The sequence below is a fragment of the Cornus florida genome, unplaced genomic scaffold (assembly GCF_030987335.1).
Source record: "Cornus florida cultivar Cherokee Brave unplaced genomic scaffold, ASM3098733v1 CherokeeBrave_3.0.0_Hap2_Chr03, whole genome shotgun sequence".
Lineage (NCBI taxonomy): Eukaryota > Viridiplantae > Streptophyta > Magnoliopsida > Cornales > Cornaceae > Cornus > Cornus florida.
In genome coordinates this window covers 348,608-370,247 of record NW_026775573.1, presented here as the reverse complement: position 1 = coordinate 370,247, position 21,640 = coordinate 348,608, and the positions used below count along the sequence as shown (strand labels likewise).

The 21,640-nt window shown below is 33.4% G+C and overlaps 1 protein-coding gene and 1 long non-coding RNA gene across 2 annotated transcripts; both read left to right on the top strand.

Moving 5' to 3' along the window:
* Positions 1 to 1,458: 1,458 nt before the first annotated feature.
* On the top strand, positions 1,459 to 3,822 carry LOC132298876 (ras-related protein RABA3). The gene is made up of 2 exons (XM_059795212.1): positions 1,459 to 2,003; positions 3,149 to 3,822. Exons 1-2 carry the CDS (start codon positions 1,702 to 1,704, stop codon positions 3,609 to 3,611), a joined length of 765 nt encoding a protein of 254 aa, XP_059651195.1. The 5' UTR covers positions 1,459 to 1,701; the 3' UTR covers positions 3,612 to 3,822.
* Positions 3,823 to 17,262: 13,440 nt separating this feature from the next.
* Positions 17,263 to 20,824, top strand: LOC132298875 (uncharacterized). The gene is made up of 3 exons (XR_009479980.1): positions 17,263 to 17,449; positions 19,844 to 19,901; positions 20,319 to 20,824. It is a non-coding gene; the product is annotated as an uncharacterized LOC132298875 (long non-coding RNA).
* Positions 20,825 to 21,640: the final 816 nt, after the last annotated feature.

Here is a 21,640-nt window from a genome sequence, read left to right as displayed (position 1 = left end):
ATTAAATTTTTTAAAATAACCAACCAGATAATAATACTTATACCACTGTATATAACCACCACCACAACATAAAAATAAAAAATAAAAAAATATATATATATATTTTAAATAATCAACCAGATAACTATATATCACCAAAACCACCACAACTACACCGAAATACTATAATAAAAAAATTAAAAATAGTTATGACCAATCCATACTTATACGTTCCAAATGCGACTAGAACCACCACCATATCAAGACAACACTATTACCACCACCACTACCACACCAAGACAATACCACCAACACACCCAGGTACTACTAGAACTACCACCATCACAATAGAAAAAATAAAAATACAAATCTTGAAACACCCAGATAACTTAGACACTACTACAACCATCACAACCACACCCAAATCACACCACAACAATCACCACCAGAGTAGAAAAAAAAATTAAAAAGGGTCATGGCCAACCCAGATCCAACTCAATAGGAATAAATAAATAATAAAAAAAGGCCATGTTTGAGATCGGGAAGAGAGAGAGGGAGTGTCAGCGACTAGGTACTAAAATGGAAAAAATATATATATATATATTAAACATTATGGTACAGAATGAGGTTTAATGATGAAGATAATTTTGTCAATTAATTAAATTTATATTTTATAAATTAATTAAATTAAAAAATAAAAATAAAAATGATATTTGAAATCACAAAGAATGTCATTATTAAAAAAATTATTCACTCGTATTTGAGTGACATTGTTTGAAAGAGTGTATTAATGCAATTTACCATTTGTTATATATATATCCTACTACTAATTCTTCTCCAGACGCACCTTCCTTCAAAATCGTCAGTACAGCAGATGGACGTACCCACAGCAACGGTAGTATTTGTCATGTCTATCCAACCATTCATTTTATTTTGTCCCAAAATACCCCTACTCCTACTTTTGACCAATTAAACACCAGAAAATTAAGGGCCCACTGATCCGGTATATATATCAATCAAGCCAACAACCCCTTTTGCCTTTAATAATGAGATCAACTTCTCACCTTAATCCATCATAACACTCTTTTAATTAAGGTTAGTTTTTCATTAGTAGAAAAGAAATGGAGGGCATTACTTTCCAAAAAAACAAGAGGGCATTTTATTTTTATTTTTAAAAGAGGGCATTTATGATGTAAAATGGATGCATGTGAATATATAGCTCCCATCAATTTGGGTACTGGGGACAACACTGTGTATTGTGACAAATTCTTATAACAGAAAGCTTAAGGACCATAAATCATATGTCTCTGTCCCAAGTCTCAACATACATATACATATTATTACACATACGTATACATAGAGAGAGAATAATCAAATAAAGTGATTGAAACCGGGCGGTCTAGCTCGTCCCGGTCGTCTAGGTCTTCTGTCATTTTCAGTTCCTTTACTGACTCCCACCCACAAAAAAGAAAGAAAGAAAGAAAGCAAGCAAGCAAGAGATATCAGTGGACTAGTCTTCTTCATCTTAATGATCCGGCCAGTTGCAATACATTTATTTTAAAAGCAGATGGTGCCCCTGCCCTTCCCGCATATGCATTGTGGTGGCCGGCCGCCCTTCTAACTAGACAAATTAATTAATTTAATATATATATATATATATATATATATACTCGATCGATCCAGTAGTAGTATATATAATTACTACTAGTTACTACTACTAAAATGAATGAAGAAATGAACGGTGGTGGTACCGGTGATCATCATCATCATGGTCAGTTGGTGGGTGTTGATCAAAATAAGAATGGTTCAGCTGATCATGTTCCAGAGAAGATAGATTATGTGTTCAAGGTGGTGGTGATTGGCGACTCCGCTGTGGGTAAGACTCAGTTACTGTCCAGGTTCACTAAGAACCAATTCTGCTTTGACTCCAAATCCACTATTGGGGTTGAGTTCCAGACTCGCACTCTCACCATCAACTCCAAACTCATCAAGGCCCAGATCTGGGACACTGCTGGCCAAGAAAGGTACCTACCTACCTACCTAATTCATCACCTCTCTCTCTCCTCTCTGTAGTGTGTACCATTAATGTTGGGCAAGAAAAACGAAGATTTTTAAAGTGACGTCATTATAGAGGATAAAACTCAGACCATCAATATGATCTTGAATTGGACAATGAAGGAGCAGAAACATATACCAATTATATTCCAGTTAATAATATTTATGTGTACACATAAATTATATTGTTTTATTGCTCGATCAGTGTGAAAACGCAACAAAATTCCTTACTCAATATTTAGGTGGACTTAAAATAATAAAATTCGATTACGTTTTTTCTATATACATTTATATATTTTTTTCCTCTCTTTCTTTTTTGTTTTTGTTTAAGGCAAATAATTCAGCTAAGACTTCTTGATTAATAATAGATGCATTATTATACTCTTAAAATAAATTGATATTATATGACTAATATTATGACGGCAGGTTCCTCTTGACAAAGGTACGTTTTAAGCTATTCTTATATATTGATCATTAAATTAAATTAGTAAGCATTTGGAAAATTGTGATAATCAGAGTTCATGGATTTTGTTTGGACGATGGAGTTCTTTAATTTTATACTATATATGCCACCACCAATTCTTATTGCTTCCTCTTATTATATGTGATATTGAGGTTTTAAGAAGAATTAATGATATATATATATATATATATATATATATATATATATATATATTATGCTGATGTTGTACCATGTCACTGTGCGCTTTAAAGCATATGTTTTTAGTGCGAGCTAGCGTCCTTCAGTATAATTTTTGCTGCGATTTTAGATACATTATCATTGGGTTTAGAATTGGAATTGAAATTCCAAGAAGCTGATTACATACCGTGTCCGTGTGTGTGTGTGTGTGTGTGTGTGTGTGTGTGACAGAGTAGTTTTGCTGTCTTGATTCGGTTGTTAATATATATATAATGGGTTTCTATTTGTCCATCCAATCGGGTTCTAAAGCATATGCATTAGGAATTATTAATTAAATGTGAGAACTAGAAGATCACATTACATATTAGAGAGATGAAATACAGGAGATACATATATATATACACAGACACACTATGGTATTTGTTGATGATATAGGGTCCTGGAGTAATATTGTTTTACGTACACAAATGAAAGGTATCGAGCAGTGACAAGTGCATACTACAGAGGTGCACTGGGGGCCATGTTAGTGTACGACATCACCAAGAGACAGACATTTGATCACGTAGCGAGGTGGGTAGATGAGCTCCGAGGCCACGCAGATAATTCCATAGTGATAATGTTGATTGGAAATAAAGCTGATCTAGTGGAGCTGAGAGCGGTTCCAACGGAGGACGCTGTGGAGTTTGCAGAGAATCAGGGCCTATACTTCTCGGAGGCATCAGCCTTTAGTGGTGACAATGTGGACAATGCATTCTTTAAACTCCTCGAGGAGATATACGGTGTGGTCTCTAAGAAGCCCTTGCATCAGCAGGATGATGATGGAAAATCCAACGCTTCTGCTTCATCCATGCCTAGAGGATTCAAAATAGACGTTATTGATGCCACTGATCTCGAAATAACCGAGTTGAAGAAACTGTCTACATGCTCCTCCTGTTAATTATTAATCTTAATCCAACCTATATATATTGCACTGAAATAGTAGTACTACTTACACATTGATATCTAGATCAGTATGATTTCAGTTTGCATGTCCTCCTCCTCCTCCTCCTCCTCCTATATATATATATATATATATATGTTATTGATTGGAATTTGGAAGTCTTTGTTACCAGCAACTTTATCTCCATATATGGATCTTGTTTCATGTATTTGACGTACTAGCCATTTTAATTAATTGAAAAAAATATTCTTATGGTAAATTGAATTACAATTGTTACATAATCTTCCAATAACTTAAAAAGGAAAATGGATGCATCTAAGATTTAAAATAGAAGATAAATAGAAATGCTAGATATCTTCCTTAATTCAATTTTGGGTGGAGTTGATGTAAGGCTGTGGCCGGACGAGAGAGCCTGTCATGCAATCTTTCTGGTGTTTGAAACAGACCCATTCACCTTGTAACACTAAAGCCCTGTCAAGTTTGAATCCATAAATATGTATATGAGACACACATATATATATATACACACACTATGCCCATTATATTACTCCAACAACAGCTTATATATGATAGAAAATATCATTCAAAATAAGAAGAAAAAAAAAGAATTCCATGTTTAGGGTTTCCTTGTCCCAATACCTAGTAGCAATTATGCTTAATTATGTTCATATACGTGCCTAGCTTGTTGCCTTTCATCTAACAAGGATAACAAAATTAAATTAAGTGGTAGCTAGCTAGAATGAGCAGCATATATTGCACATTTATATATTATGTTCGATCATTGGCACAATCATGAAGCTGACATGCAATGGATGCTAATTAAGAGCTGCCTGCGCGTGCCATGGATGGCATTTGCAATGATGAAAAAAAAAAAAAAAAACCTGAATATATTTTGCTTTAATTAATTAATGCATATAAAAAAGTATATTGAAATCCTTGCTTAATTTGTTTAAATTCAAAAAGATATTGAAACTTTGATGCAATATTATTCAAGCGGGAAAGCAGAGTGATTAGATTTTTCTGAATCACTTGTGTGGACATTGTATACATTAGTATTATTAGCACAGAGATGAGTGTCATACATGAGCGCAATGCCTTAGCTTTGCAAGTATTATTTTTGAACATTTTAAACCATATATATATTTATTTATTTTTCCATAATTTTGTTCTTGGAGATTTTTAGCAATTACTAGTAGATAAGGGTTTAAACCAATGGTCACACAAAGAAGAGAGCCACCCATTAAATATGGCCAAGGTTAGTATTCCGGTGCTAGCCCACAAGAAATGGCCCATTTAAATATATAAACCAGTATAAGAGAAAACGAGCCACCTTCAGCTGAAGTGAGATGACAAAAAAAAAAAAAAATTAACCAAAAGATGGATGCTCCATTGTAGGGTAGTGTAGTCTGGTTTACACATCTAAAGTGGATTGGCAAAACAGCAAGTCAAAGGATAATTAAAGAGAGGAGATTGTTTGTTTTATAGGACTCAGATGTGTTACTTGTGCATATGATCATCCAATTTGGAAAGGGTGAAGTGAAAATACCAGCTTTACAAGCGTGCAAATAACACTAATTTTTAATGTCTAAATCACACTATCTTAATAGTGCAAAAAAAAAAAAAAAAATTTGTCAAGTAAATAATATCGGATAGACGGAAAGACTAACATACCCTCCATTATTCTGATAACAAAAATAATAAAAAATACCTAGGAGTTGAAATTACCTCCGAGGACATGTTTGTAACGCCACCATTTTATACAAAGTGAAACACATATATTTGGGCAACACATAGTTCTATGTTCTTTATAATCGATCTGGCTCTCTCACCCTCTTAGCCAAACGAGGAGAAGAAGATGGAAGGATCGGAGGTGACAGCGTTGTTCTCCATCGTGCGAATCATCCAAGCAGGTCACCTGGGTCCTCTTCCTCAAAGCCCAAGGTCGCCGACTACTTATTAACCTCCATTGCCTCCACAATATTCAGCGTCACCGTCGCCTTTTGTCGTTGCGTCGCTGTCAAAAGGACAAATGCCGACCCCTACAACACCACCGAACCGATTGGAGACCGACCTAGGAATTTTTTTGAGGGGGGCATCGTCGAAGAATAAAAAAAAAAATTTGTACACAAATTTGAAAAAAAAAAATTATGAAGTGGGCCATTTTAAAAATGGAGTGGGGGCATTTTTGAAATTTTAACTAAAACTTTAGGTAATAATATAAATTATAAAAAAATCCATTGGAGAAATTAGTGAGGTAAAAATGTGAAAGGGACATTTTAAAAAATAGAATGGGGGCATTTTTGAAATTTTAATTAAAACTATGCGTAATAATATAAATTAGAAAAAATCCAGTGGGGGCCTTGAACTACGTCCGTGCCTGGGCAATATTGCTGCCAAAAACTGGACCATTAAAGCCCATTTCTATTTCTACATAAAGGTGTTCCTTCGACTCTCTGTTTTTGTACTAGGGCTTCAGACGGGTCGGCCCTAGGCCTAGGGACTTCAATTTCAGTCCAAAAAATTGTATTACTAGGTCCTTTCAAAATTTTGTACCTCACATTCGCCTGGTACCTCAGAAAATATTGGACCTCTCAGGGACGACTTTGGCTCGAGAGTTGAGATTGCTCCGTATTACAGGAGTTGGCATTTTGATCCTCATAACCTGCAAATATAATATCTATTTATATTGACAACCTCATGGGACGTGAGGGGTCTGTTTGATTCGTATACTGAGTTTTTTTCCCCTTCTGTATATATATATATATATATTTTTATTCTAGTTGGTATCTTTACTGAGACTTGAACTATAATTTCTCTTTGGAAATTAAGAAGTTGATACCGCTAGGTTATTGTCCCGTTGAACCTCCTTTACATATTGGGTTTTGTTCCTTATCAATTTAATTTTCTTCGTAATTTTTTTATGGTAATAATCTGATTTTGTTTCTTCTATGATCTGAATTTAAATTGATCCATTAATATTAAATATTAGTTTTTATTACATGGAGATTTCTTCTGATTTTCTTCTAAAAAATCTTCTATTTTAATTGATTTTTTTTATTAAAAAAAAAAAAAGAAGAAAAAGACTTCACTAAGCTCTTGTAACTTGAGTATGTTCTTACAAAAACACGGGATGGCGTAGCAACCGAAAAATTGGTCCTCAACCGCTTGTTTGAGCTAATAATCAATCCATTTTCGTTTAAAGCGTTGTTCTTAAGTATATATATATATATATATATATATATATATATATATATTTATTTATTTTCTGGACGTGGGAAAAAGAAAAAAAGACGTCTCTTTCACTCTCTAAAATTCTCTCTCCGTGGGTCAAACTGATGTCCTCCTTTTTCATGCTTGAGCTTTCCTTTTTGTTTTATTTTATTTTATTTTAACAATTTGTTAATTTAATTATTCTGCATTTTTAAAATTTTTAACATTTCCAAGATTGTTTCTTTGAGAAGACACACGGGATGGAATCAGATTTATGGAATTTTCACTACTTCCAACTTGAATTTATTTCATAATTCATCAAATTAGATAGTTTTGATCATTAATGGAATTTGTACACGTGTTTATGTGTGTGTACTTTGTGATCAAATTTTGTTGTATTGTAAATGAAAATAAAAAATAAAAGAAAGAAGAAAGAGTAATTAATGATCAAAATTTGTTATTTTATATAATAAAAAAAAAAATCAATGATATATATAATGATAAAAATTTGTTGTTTCATAAAAAAGATTCGTTTAGCTCCATTGCAAATTCTCAAACAATTTGGGAACAGAGAGACAAAGCTAGAATAATATATGTAGACATGTCAATGGAGCGGATCTTGATCCGAATTCGATCCGATTAGTTGGATATGGATTGAACAAAAAATTCGATAATTCGATTACGATCCGAATCCGATAATCCATTAGCTTAATAAATCAGATATGAAATATGCTGATCCAATCCGATCTGATTAAAATTATATATATCAATACTCCTATTAAAATTGTATTAGAGGTAACCAAAAAAAAAAAAAATCGTAATGTTATATATACAATAGTGTGATGTTCTCATCCACATACTAATGAATCTCTTAATATACATACTAATAATATCATACTATTTATTCATTAACAAAGAGTAAATAATTTACGATGTACTATATATCAATGTTATATATATTAGTTATATATTACTAAATTTATATATATTAATTATTTATCATTATATTCATTTGGTTGCATAGTTATATTATGTAGCATTCTGTATATTAGCAATTCTCCGCTTCATTTAACTTTATAATTATATATGTTAGTAAATATGATTTTAATCCGAATTCGAATCCGATTCGCTCCGAGTCCGAACTCAATAGGATATGGATTGGGACATTCAGTTCAAGAACCCGTTAGTGATCCGAATCCGATAATCCATTTGCTTAACAAATCAGATATAGATTTGATCTATCCTATCCGAATCCGATCCGTTGACAGGCCTAAATATATGTAAGAAATGTTAAAGAGAAAACTTAATATATATGTATAATTTTTTTGTCACATCACCCACATATGCCACTTTTTGATTTGATAAGTCATTCTTTGCTCACTTTACATACTACAAGAGCGAAATTTGAACATAAGAAGTGTTATTTATACATTTTTAAACTACATAAGAGTTTTTTGCACAAAAACCTAATTTGGAAAGTCGTTTAATTATGACCTCAAGTAAGAGAAATTGAATTAGTCAACAATTGAAGAACCTTCTCTCTGTCCCAAAACTCAATCCAAATTAATTAAAAGTTATGATTGTTGAGAGTTAATTTATAAATTTCTTATACATTTTTATTGGACTTTAATAATCCCAAAGCTTCTCATCATAAACTTTAGGGTAAATTACATAGATCTCCCCTATAGTTTTCATAATTATATGAACTTTTCTTATAGTTTTAGAAATTACACAAACATCCCCTGAAAATGAAACTAACGTACACAAACCTCCCTTTCGCAATAGTTAAAGCGAGTCAATCACGGATTTTACTGATATCATGCACTAAATAAATTAAATTTCCATATAAATTTCTTATACATTTTTATTGGACTTTAATAATCCCAAAGCTTCTCATTATAAACTTTAGGGTAAATTACATGGACCTCCCCTATATTTTTTCATAATTTCATGAACTTTTCTTATAGTTTTAGAAATTACACGAACATCCCATGAAAAGGAAACTAACGTACACAAACCTCCCTTTTGCAATAGTTAAAGCAAGTTAATCACGGATTTTACTGATATCATGCACTAAATAAATTAAAATTTTCATATTATTTTTTATTACATTTTAAATCTAAAAAAATAATATTGAATCACCAAAATACCCTCACCCTTCCAAAAGGGTCATTCTGGGTTCAAAATTCCAAAAGCAACATTCTTAGGGCCCATTTGGGAAGTGTTGTTTAGTGTAGTGCAATGCTCTAGCCTAGAATAGAACAAGTGTTTTATGATGTAGTGTTCTGAAATGAGAACAAAATATGTTTGGGACGAAAATTTGAAGTGAGAATTTTGGAATATAAATTATTATTATTATTTTTTTATGATTAAAATAAATTAATTACAAAGCTTGATTAGTTTGCAAAACAAGAATTATAGAGTTTGATTAGTTGATTTAGAAAAAAAATTAAAACAAAACCCATACATACAGAATTGCAGTTGCAGAGAGAGAGAGACTAGGGCAATTGGGAGGCTGAAATGATTTGCCCTAAAAATGGATTTGTAGAGTTGAGAACGAGAATAAAGATGGAGGCATTTGGGAGGCTGAAATGATTTGCCCTAAAAAAATCAAAACAAAACCCATACAAGTGTGCAGTTGCAGAGGGAGAGCGAGAATAAAGATGGAGGCGTTTGGGAGGCTGAAATGATTTGCCCTAAAAAAAATTAAAACAAACCCATATAAGTTTGCAGTTGCAGAGAGAGAGAGCGAGAATAGAGATGGAGGCATTTGAGAGGCTGAAATAATTTGCCCTAAAAAAAATTAAAACAAAATCAATAACAGTTTGCAGTTGCAGAGAGAGAGATCGAGAATAGAGATGGAGGCGTTCAGGAGGCTGAAATGATTTGCCTTAAAAAAATTAAAACAAAACCTATACAAGTTTGCAGTTGCAGAGAGAGAGAGATCGAGAATAGAGATGGAGGCATTTGGGAGGCTGAAATGATATGCCCTAAAAAAAATTAAAACAAAACCCATACAAGTTTGCAGTTGCAGAGAGAGAGCGAGAATAGAGATGGAGGCGTTTGGGAGGCTGAAATGATTTGTCCTAAAAAAAAATTAAAACAAAACCCATAAAAGTTTGTAGTTGCAGAGAGAGAGCGAGAATAGAGATGGAGGCGTTTGGTAGGCTGAAATGATTTGGGATGGATGAATGAGATTAGGACCTGTTTAGCTACAGTAAATATTGGGCTAGAACAACATAGAATACTAAAATCTTATTCCAGCTTTTGGGCCAAATAATGGATTTGTTTTGAAAGTGTTTCATTACTGTTGAGAACAAAACAATGTGGGCTAAACATGTTTTGGGCTGAAATAATGTTACTGTAGCACTTTTGGAACAACACAGAACACTATAGAACAAACACCAAACAGGCCCTTAGTTTTGTGAGAAACTAATATAAAAAATATAAAAAAAAGGAAGGAAAAAAATAAGAAAATGAATAAAGAATGTTATGTTGTAATATAGTGGGGTCTACCTCATCATTTACCTCATGCATGAGTGTTTGTGTATATCAGTAACTTATGTATTGAAGTGGGTTTAATATTGCATGCCTTGTATGAGATAATGTAATGAGTGAAGTGCAGTGCATTACGTGGTGAAGGCTCTATACAAAGAAGTGTGATGTTTTGTAAAGGGACACACCAATAGAAGCAAATGAGGTAGCTATCTTCCTTCTCTATCTATTGTTTCTCTTACATTCTGTTCTTATATCAAGTGTGTTGCAACTCCTCAATATTACTCTATATTTTCTCTTAGATTTGTAAAACGTTATCAAGCACGAGGGCACTAGCCAAGTGAGAGGAAAATTTTATTTTTCTTTCTCACGTTCAAAGGTAAGAGGAGGATACATAAAAGTGATAGAACCAAGCACATTTCACTAAAAAAAAATTTCCACACACAAGCTCCAGAAGAGCCGTGATATTGATGTTCAGCAGATACGCTCGAATGATAATCTAGCAGATTTATTCACTAAAGCGCTTCCAACTACAATATTCAATGGATAATATTGGAATGTGTCAACTCAATGATATTTAATGCTGAATGAAGGAAATCAATTGAATTGAAAATGTATTGGCATACTGTACTCTTTTTCCTTCACTGTGGTTTTTCCCACTGGGTTTTCCTAGCAAGGTTTTAATGAGGCAGTTTTAGCCTATCCAATACCATTTTCAATGACACAAGGATATTGTACTATTTTTCCTTTGCTGGTTTTTTCCCACTGGGTTTTCCTAACAAGGTTTTAATTAGGCATATTCTTAGTATAATGCAGTGGATCCCTGTGATACACCTCGAATCCGGGACACGGGTTGATCAGGCCCAAGCCCAAACCCGAGGGAATATTAGATAATTATATAAACGAACATATAATATAAAAAGATTTAAGAATTAAATAATGAAGCTAAAAGAATTATTAAATATAAAATCCTCCAAAGTTAAAGATTAATAAAATCTAACTCTCCAAAACCTCCAAGAGTACAACTCGAGAATCCATCCAGTGGACCCCTAAATCAAATCCCAACTAAACACAAAATAACTGGAAATAAAACCAAATTTAAAACATGGAATGAAATCCTACGTCATCGGTAGAGTAAATGATAGTCTCTGCTCAGTACGATCAAGCGTAAGACTGGAACCGTCCGATACCTAAAAAATATAAGAGTGGGTTAAGCCCACGAACAAGTTCTAATTTAATTGCAATTCATACAGTGACCCGATATGCAGATACATCATAGATATTTCACAATATCTATCTAGTCCATATATATATATATATATATATATATCCACACTAAGGGACATTCACTGGACTACAAAGGGGTCTCAACCTAAATAAAAGGCAACATGCAAAAACGCACCTAAAGGTGGGCATGAATACCTAGACCTAACAGGGAACGCCTCAACCTATCATAGCCAGCTACGCATCCACTGCATATACGCACCCTAACCAACAAGCCTAAGATTCAAGCTCATCTCGTGGTACCATAATCATATATCTAAAGTCCGTCCAAAACCAGAGTATGTCATTCAATTATTCATTGATCTAATGTATGACTTATAATCCAGTTAGTCATTCAACTTATTCAATTGATATGACTTAACTATAAACAACAGTTAATCCATGTAGTCACTCAACTTACTCAGTTGATCTGATCTAAATATAAGTAGGATTCAATTTTTACAATCCATTCCCTTATTCCAATAGGGTAAGTCTTAGCGTTCTGAGCTAAGCCATCCCTAGTATGCCACCGTCCCATACCGGTGCATACAATCCATAACATCTATGTAAATTACAAAACCTAAATAACAGTTCAACAATTAAAGTCCAAAACCATGATCCAATTCAAAACCATAATCCAGGTAATTACATAATAGTATGTAATATTTCAGCAAGTAAAGTTCGAAACCATAATCCATTTAATTGCAGAATAATGTGTAATATTTTAGCAATTAAAGTTCAAAATCATAATCCAGTTAATTGCAGAATAATTTAAAATGTCTCAGTAATTAAATCCAAATAATTTATTCATGTAATTGCAAAAAAGAACTAATATTTCAGTAATTTAAAATCCAGAGCATGCATGGACCAAATCTGTTAATTAAAGGACCTTACTGTGCATTTAAAACAAGTTTTAAACTCATGCTATAATCCGCTAAATCACTAATTTAAAATTAGGCAATTTAAATCATTTCCATCCGTAAATAGCATGCAAAGTTGTTTAATTTCATATTATTCATTCTACTCGCATGACCGTATAAACTATGCACTGAGAGCTCTTAATAACACCTGTATGGGATGTTAAATACCCCAGTACTTCCAGAATAGTTCAAGATACACAAATCGTCCAAACAGTGCACTCGAACAAACCCAGAACGCATCAAAACATGGGAGCCTGTTCTCAGAACTTGGGAGTAGGCTCTGTAGAGCATAGAGCCGGCTCCATAACTCTTGGAGCTGGCTTAGGAGGGTTGGAAGCCGACTCTAGACTCCCCAGAGCCGATTGTGAAGATGAGGGAGCCGGCTCTCTCCTTCTCTGAGAGCCTTGGTGCGTTTCCGACCGTCTGCTTCGACTCCGGCCACTTCCAACCTTTCTGTTTGTTTTTAAAACTGTTCCTAGGAGTCCTAAGTGTGTCCAGTATCATTCCAGACCATTACTTAAACCAGTTTGCATTATTAAGAACTTTAGAACACTTACCGATTAAACATGCTTAAGAAAACAAACACTGTAACAAAACTTGTAAGAACCGTAACTGAATTAATTCAACGCATACAAATATTCAATTTAACATATAATAAACATGTACAATTCAGTTAATGATCCATTAAAACCCTAGAGCCTATCTAGGTGCACAGAACACAGGCCAACGGGAGAGAGAAAGAAAAAAAAACTTGCCTGTGATTTCAGTTATGAAATCTCGGCGTCGTCTCTATGTTTTTGGCAAAACTGAATACCGTCAAGCCTCCTATTACTCCGACTCTAATCCACAATCAACCTCCTTGGTCCTCTCTGTTTTCCTCTCAAGCCGCTCTCTATTTCTCTCTGCCTCTAGTACGTGAATAGGGTTCTTAACAAAACCCTTGGCAGACCCCTACTGTTTTATTTATAGGCTTAAGAAATATCAGCCCTAATTCTAATTTAATTGTAAAGACGAAAAACAAACAGTTCCTTATATATCTAAGGCGGCTCTATTAAAACGTGACATTAACGAGAACAAAACCCTAATAAACAATTGGAACAATTAAAACGATTTTAATTAAACAAACCAATTAATGTAAATAAAATAAGTAAATAAAATAAACAAGACAATTTATTCATTCAATTAAAGACAAATAAAAACACAATTAAATAAAACCATTACTCAATTAATTCAAATAATAAACACAAATAAACAATTAAACAAATATTACTCAATTAATTCAAATAATAAACACAAATAAACAATTAAATAAATAAAAATACACTTAAATAATTTGGTATTACAATCCCAAGGGGGAGTGTTGTAATATAGTGGGGTCTACCTCATGCATGAGTGTTCGTGTATATCAGTAATTTATGTATTGAAGTGGATTTAGTATTCCGTGCCTTGTATGAGATAATGTAATGAGTGAAGTGCATTAAGTGGTGAAGGCTTTATATAAAGAAGTGTGATGTTTTGTAAAGGGACACACCAATAGAAGCAAATAAGAGTTTTATCTTTCTTCTCTATCTATTGTTTGTCTTATATTCTGTTCTTATATCAAGTGTGTTGCAACTCCTCAATATTACTCTATATTTTCTCTTAGATTTATAAAATGTTGTATTATGTTATGTTATTCTTTGAGGCCATATATATATATATATATGACCATGGGGAGTTCTGACCACGACCGATAGTTCTGAAATGGTGACTAGACGACTAATGATGAGAATCTGGTGATGATGATGGCAAGAAGCAATTCCAGCAAAATCAACATTGGAAGAAAATTCTGGCGAGGCAACTATTGTTGTTCATTGGGTGTTGGTTAGGGGGTTCGGTGATGGTCGTTGATGATAGAGATCGTATTAGATGGGTTTCTCGATTAAGGCTGGAAAGGGTTCTACAATGTTTTATAAACTGATTAGGACTCCATTTTGGACGGATTCACGTTAATCAGTACCGTGAATTTAGGGAAATTTTCACGATGACAACTACACAGGCAAATGACGACCCCCACGACAACCCACACAGCAACGATCAACAAGACGCTGACGACCTTCGATGCAAACCACCCAATGACAACCATTTTCAAGTCAAAATTAATAATTTTAGAAAATTAGGGTTTACATAGACAATGGTACATTCCCAAATACATACTGTTGACACTTAAGGTTATTTAAATAGTGGAGTGTAGTATTCTGGATTCATAATGGTGTACAAAATCATGTTCTTCTGGGATATTGTGGATGTGGAAAAGATAATGGTTATATTTTACCAAGAAAATTAAGGGATTATCATGAGGGGGAGAAAGTTTGAATCAAATAGAATTGATAAAGGATGAGATTTAAATAGGGGTGTAACTTGGGTTGGGCAACCCGAACCCAATTCGAGCCTGTTCGATTTTTTTTTTTTTAAGGTTTGGACAATTATTTTTATAAATAAGGTAATTTTCAACTCGAAATTAATTATTAGGGTTGGGTTTGGGTTGAGATAATAGCAATATAAGCAAATCCGAACTCGAATTCTAATATTATTTTTATATATGTTTTCAATATTTAAACTACGATCACCTTGTTTTTTTTTTCAACTTCATTTATTAAATCTTAATTTATTGTATGTTAACATTTAAGACAATTAATTTTTTAAGAATTTGTTTATAATTTATTCAAAATTTATATTTAAGCTTTTTTTTTAAGAGTAATTTAATCTAAAACTAATTCTAGATCATATTAAATTTTTGGTGCGAAGATTAGCTATATGAGTAACTCGAATTCACCCTAATTTTTAACATGGAATCTAAGCCCGAATTGCAAATCCGAATTTAAAAATAGAATGATAGGTTGGGCTCGGGTTAAGTAGTTAGGGTTGAAGATAGGGTTGGGTTGGGCTTGGTTTTAACATTTCATATGGTGAGTTAGACTCAAGTTATACCTCAAACCTGCCCAACCCGCTCGAGTTACATCCCTAGATTTAAGCTTGATGTGGTTGCTTTAGAATATGAGTCTTTATTATTGAGGACTTATGAGTATTTATCTTCAATAAAGTTTAATTGACTAGGGATCAATATGGGGTGATACAACAATTTCACGTGATTTATGGATTAGCAGGCTTTCATTTGGAGTAGTTTTGGGAAGTAGAATGCAATCCAATAGCTGAACTTTAGGGAGTAATTTATTTAATTTTAGGACTCTTTAGTTTTCAATAAATAATTGTAATGGGCGCCTTTGTAAATGGTCCAGCACCTCTCAAACAATTGTATCAATACAATTTCTTTCAATCATGTTACCTAGTTAAACTTAATTCCTATAGTTTAATTCGCCTTTCATAGTTTAATTCAACTTTCCTTTAGTTAATTATTCTATTTTAATTCAACTTCCTTTATTAGTTATTCCCTTTTATTTGCATTCATTTTGCAATATCAATTCCCATATTTTCCAGACCAGTAGCTACTTTGGGTTTTATTTCAATATCATTTTCCATTTTAATTCAAATTTCAATTTCATTGCAATTCATTCTTCCCTTTAAAGTCCTTTTTACTTAAGGCAATTGAACCCATTAAAGAAAGTTCATTGTTATCTCTTTCTATAATCGCCTGGTCTACTATTTCTCCAAAAGAGACTGAGTTGTTTTGCTTCACACAAATCGAATCAAGCCCATTGATTCTGGCACGCTTGCATCAAGCCAATTTCTGAATCTGCATGTATAGCCGATTTAAGGGTACACAGTAGATCAACCGAACTGAACAGATCAAAACTGGAATTGAAAGCTCACCGGTCTGAACTGAACTTTGCCAGAATTTATGGTTGTTTAAGCATTGCACCTTCACCTTCGCCTGTTAATCAATTCACTGTTTACACACACACATATATATTATGACATTAATTTATCCATTGTTAGGTATGGTGGTGGTGGCGCCCATGGTGATTGGTGGTATTTTTTTATTTTATTTTTTTATTATTTTTTTTTTGTATATGGTGTTTAGATGTACACGGATATATATATATATATATATGTGTCTATATATATACACACATAATTTGAAAATTAAGTCATTTACCACAAAAATTTGAGGGCATTTAAGTAAATTAGATAGGTCCGTTAGTGCATTTAATGGCCCCTCACTATGAGGAAGGTCTGTGTAGATTAATTTCATATTTAGCGGAGTTCCTTGTAATTATGAAAAACTACATGAAATGTCCGTATAATTTACCCTAAACTTTATGTGAATTAAGGTGGATTTTTCGACTAACTCCATTGTCAAAGTAACGGTATTGACCAAGGAGCCTATACGTGTATAAGCAAAGAGACTAAAAATTAATAATTAGGGCTGCAAATGAACCGAGCTGTTCGAGAACGGCTCATGCTCAGCTCGAGCTCGTTGTTTAATAAGTGAACCGAGTTCGAGCCGAATTATAAGGCTCAATTTATAAATAAGTCGAATCTGAACATAAGTAAACTTGACTCGTTTGTTCATGATCCATTCACGAACTAAGCTCGATAACGCGTTCGCGATCGAACATACTCGTTTATAATATTTATATACACGCGCGCGCGAAAGTATTGAACGTTTTTTAAATCTGCCACCATGCCATCCTACTATCCTAGACTTCCTAGTCTAAAAATTGGAGTACTCAACTTTTCAAACCAGCCAGCCTGCCACCATCATAGTCTAGAAGACTATAACTTAGGCTGTCTCAGTCTGACTATCCACGTGATGCACTGATACACAAAAACCCACTCTTCACTCTTCAAATCTCATTTATAGATCTGAGATCTCATATTCATTATTCATCTTTTTCTTTTTTTTTAAAGGTGTTTCATGATTCATTTTGCTTTCTCAATTTCTCTACTCACACAACTGGTTCGGTTGCTCGTTTTGCCCCCACAACAACACCGATCATTTTCTTTGTAAGTCAATTTTTTTAACTTCCTCACTTTTTTTTTTATCTTCTCTCTCAATTTCTCTACATAAATTGGGTGTTTATTCTTACTGATTTATTATTATTATTTTTTGTTTTATCCCTTCATCTATTGAACCTTTATGTATAAATTTAGAATTTTTTTTCCTTTGAAAGAGTTAGGGTTTTTTCTTTTGAGAAAATTTGAACGTATCTCTCATTTTCTTTATTAAGTAGTCTGAAAAATCTTCTATTCATAGTTTCTCTTTATTAACTCTAAATTATTTGATGCTGCATATTCTTGATGCTACATTTGAATGTCTGAAAATATGCAAAATGAGACACCAATCATTAATATTGAGGGTAATGAGGCTGATGAGCCGAACAAAACATTTAAAAAAGCCAAAAGGAAGAGAACATCTCTTGTTTGGAAAGAGTTTCAGGATGTTACTCTTGCGGATGGTTCTTTGAAGGCAAAATGCATCTGTTGCAAAGCTCAACTCTAAAAAAATGACAAGGATTTTTACCACTCAATTTCATCGACACTTGAATGTTTGTCCACGTCGTCAACTATCTGATAAGGGGCAAAAGATACTGTCAGCAAACAAGCTTGGGTTCGAAGGGGAGGGAACTCTTACAAATTTCAAGTATAACCATGCAAGAGTTATGGAAGTTGCAGCTCATATGGTCCTTGTGCATGAATATCCATTTAATATAATGGAGCATGTGTTGTTTAATGAATTTATGAGAACTGCAACTCCATATTATCAAAAGATTTCATGCACCACATTGAAAAATGATTGCATGGCTACTTATGAGTTATGAGCTTGAAAATATAAGATTAAAGAGATTTTTAAAGGATGTTAATAGAGTTAGCCTCACGGAAGATTGCTGGAGATCTGGACAATAAATTGGATATATGGTCATTACATGTCACTTCATTGATTCTGATTGGAAGCTACAAAAACGTATTTTGAGCTTTTGTGACGTGCCTCATCTACACACTTGACTTGTCATATTTGATGTTGTTTCTCAATGTTTAATTGATTGGGGAATTGCAAACAAAGTGTCAACTATAACATTTGACAATGCAACAAAACAATGATGTAGCTGTGAGGATTTTAAAAGATAAGTTTTGTTTGAAAGGCAAACTTTTCTTAGGTGGAAAGATATTTCATGTACTATGTTGTGCATACATTTTAAATCTTATTGTGCAGGATGGGCTGGATGAAATTCCAACTGTCATTGAAAACATTCGTGAAAGTGTGAAGTACTTGAAAGCGTTGGAGGCACGCCTATTGAGGTTTGCAGAAATTGTGAAACAACTACAGCTAGCTGAAAAAAAAAAAAAAAAAATGATTTGGGATGTTCCAACACGTTGGAGTTCAACTTATGAACTGTTAGCTACAACAATAAAGTTTAAGGAAGTCTTTCCAAGGTATCATGACAAGGATCCAAGTTACCGGTGGTTGCCATCTTCTGTTGATTGGGAGAAAGCGGAAAAAGTGTGTAAGTTTTTAGGAGTGTTTGAATATGTTACAAACATTATATCAGGAAGTGATTATCCAACATCAAACTTATTTTTAACTGAAATTTGGAGGGTAAAACAATTATTGGATCAAAAGCCTGTTGATGAAAATATTTATATTCGGGCAATGGTTGATAGGATGAAGGAGAAGTTTGACAAGTATTAGGGTGATTGTAATTTCCTCATAGCCATTGGTGCTATTTTGGATCCAAGATACAAGATGAAGCTAATTGAATTTTGTTTTCCTAAGATCTAGAATGAGATTGAAGCTTCTAAACACATCACCTCAATTCGTGAGGCGTTATATGAACTCTTTAATGATTATGTTACTAATTATTCTTCAAGTAACAACATAGAAAGTCTATGTGAAAACTCAAGAAGGTGGTTCTAGTGATGGTGGGATTGGTACTTCGGAGGGAAAGAGCAACTCAAGTGGCAAAAATGAGTTTGATCTCTTTGTTAGAGCAACTGAAAATATTCAACCTGCAAAATTGGACTTGGATATATATCTTGAAGACGGTGTCTTCATTTGTAGTGGGAATTCAGCTTCACACTTTGATCCTTTAGAATGGTGGAAGGCTAACAACCTCAAGTTTCGCATTTTGTCAAAGATGCAAGTGATATCCTGACCATTCCCATCACTACAGTAGCTTCAGAATCTGCCTTCAGCGTTGGAGGTAGAGTTATTGATCCTTATCGTTCGTCTTTGTCTATAAAAACTGTACAAGCTTTAGTTTGTGGTGCACTGGGTGCATAATTTTTATGGAATAAAAAAATTAGCAAAAGTAAGTGCCTACTAATCCTTTTTTTATTGGTTACATTTTTTTTTTGGTATATCATTTGATAAGTCTAACAATATATTGCTTCTTAATGTAGAGTGAAACGGGTATTGGAATTGTTACTGAATTACCAATCCCAAAATGACAAGTTGCAGGTACTTACATCTCATTATATGTATGTCCATATCCCTTGGTTTAAGTGATATATAATTCAATGTGCGAAGGTTTTTTGCTAGAAGACTTTTTGGTACTTCTAAATGAAGGGAAATTATTTTTTTTGCAAAGTTAAATCATTTTTCCCTTGCTATGATCAGAAGTTAATGAATGTTAATATAATTGGACAAAATATAAACTTTCATATATGGTTGGGTACTATTGCACATTTGTTGTTGTTGGTTTCTATGTGTTTTGCCCCAGCTGGGAAAATGGCTATCTACTTTTTGGGATGTCTCTTTTGGTTCGATGGCAAGAAGCGTGCTAGTCTATTCAAAATTATTTCTCAACACTCGTGCTTCTAAACAGACTACAATGAATGAATTTTGATGCCTATTGTTTATCGCTGTATTTTGCAGGGAATTGGCAGTTTTGGTTGTAGTAAGATTGGATTCTTGAGGTGGCTCTTTTGGTTGTCCATGTGCTGCTCCTAAGCCTGTCAGTGGTTATCTTTTTGTAATGACTATCCACTTCTTCTGGTTCACTGGTAAGAATTATATGAGTCTATTAAAAAAAAAAAAAAAAATTCTTCAACTTCTAAAGAAGTCATGTCTTATGAAAAAAAAAATTGATATTTACTTATTCTTACAGATTGTAAGATATTGGTAAGGGTATGATTTGGGCTTATAGTTGGCAAGGGTATGCCTAACAGGTTCATGATGCAGGGGGATGCCCTTCTTAATACTTGAAATTAATACCTTATGCCTAGCAGGTTCACAATGTATAGGGGGATGGCCCTCTTAATACTTGTAATGTTACTTTTCTAATATGTAAGAAAATGCTTGGGGTATGCTCTGGGCTATAATTGTGCTGAATTGTTTCTTTGTATGATTTTGTTTTACGTAGTATTTAGCTTTGTTTAATATTTTTAAATAAGATATTTACGTCAATTAGATTTGATATTATTCATTGTTTTGCAAATGGAAATAAGAAACTTTTATTTGTACTATATTTACTTTTTATAATAAACTTATATTACCTACCAGAATAATTAAAATAAAACAGAATGAAAGAAAAAATGTTGCTTGTATTGATTTTTAAAGGCCATTTTGAAAATAACCAATCTCAAGCCAAGCTCGAACGAGCTATCAAGCTAAGCTCGAACTTCATTAATAATAGATGAGTCGAGCGAGCTTGAGCACTACTAAATGAGCTCAAGCCGAGTTCGAGCACTACTAAATGAGCTCGAGCCGAGTTCGAGCATTATAGTTTCATGATCGAGCTGAGTTCAAACAAGAACTTACTCGGCTCGGCTCGGCTCGGCTCGTTTGCAGCCCTATTAATAGCTAATGAAGAGAGCTAATAGTTTAGTAGTAAGTGTTCTTCCGCTTTCATATACAGTTATAGATGTTATTTAATCAGTCTCTTTATTGGGCTTGTCTTGTCTTACCTCCCAATTAGAATGCATTTCAGATAATTCCTATTGGGTTAGGGGCAAGATTTAAAAAGGGAAAACTACACTTAGATAGAGTTAAGGTACTAAATAACAAAATGAGCTATTTTTAAAATTAATTTTTCATTTTGGTTAAATTAAGAAAAATAATTACATTTGCATCAACAATTACTGTTTAGGTCCAAAATGCCCTCCACTCTTATTTCAAAATACCAAATTATCTTTCTTAAATCAAATAATTTATTCATTCAAAAAAGAAATTTTTTTCAGTCAAACCCATCTTGATCT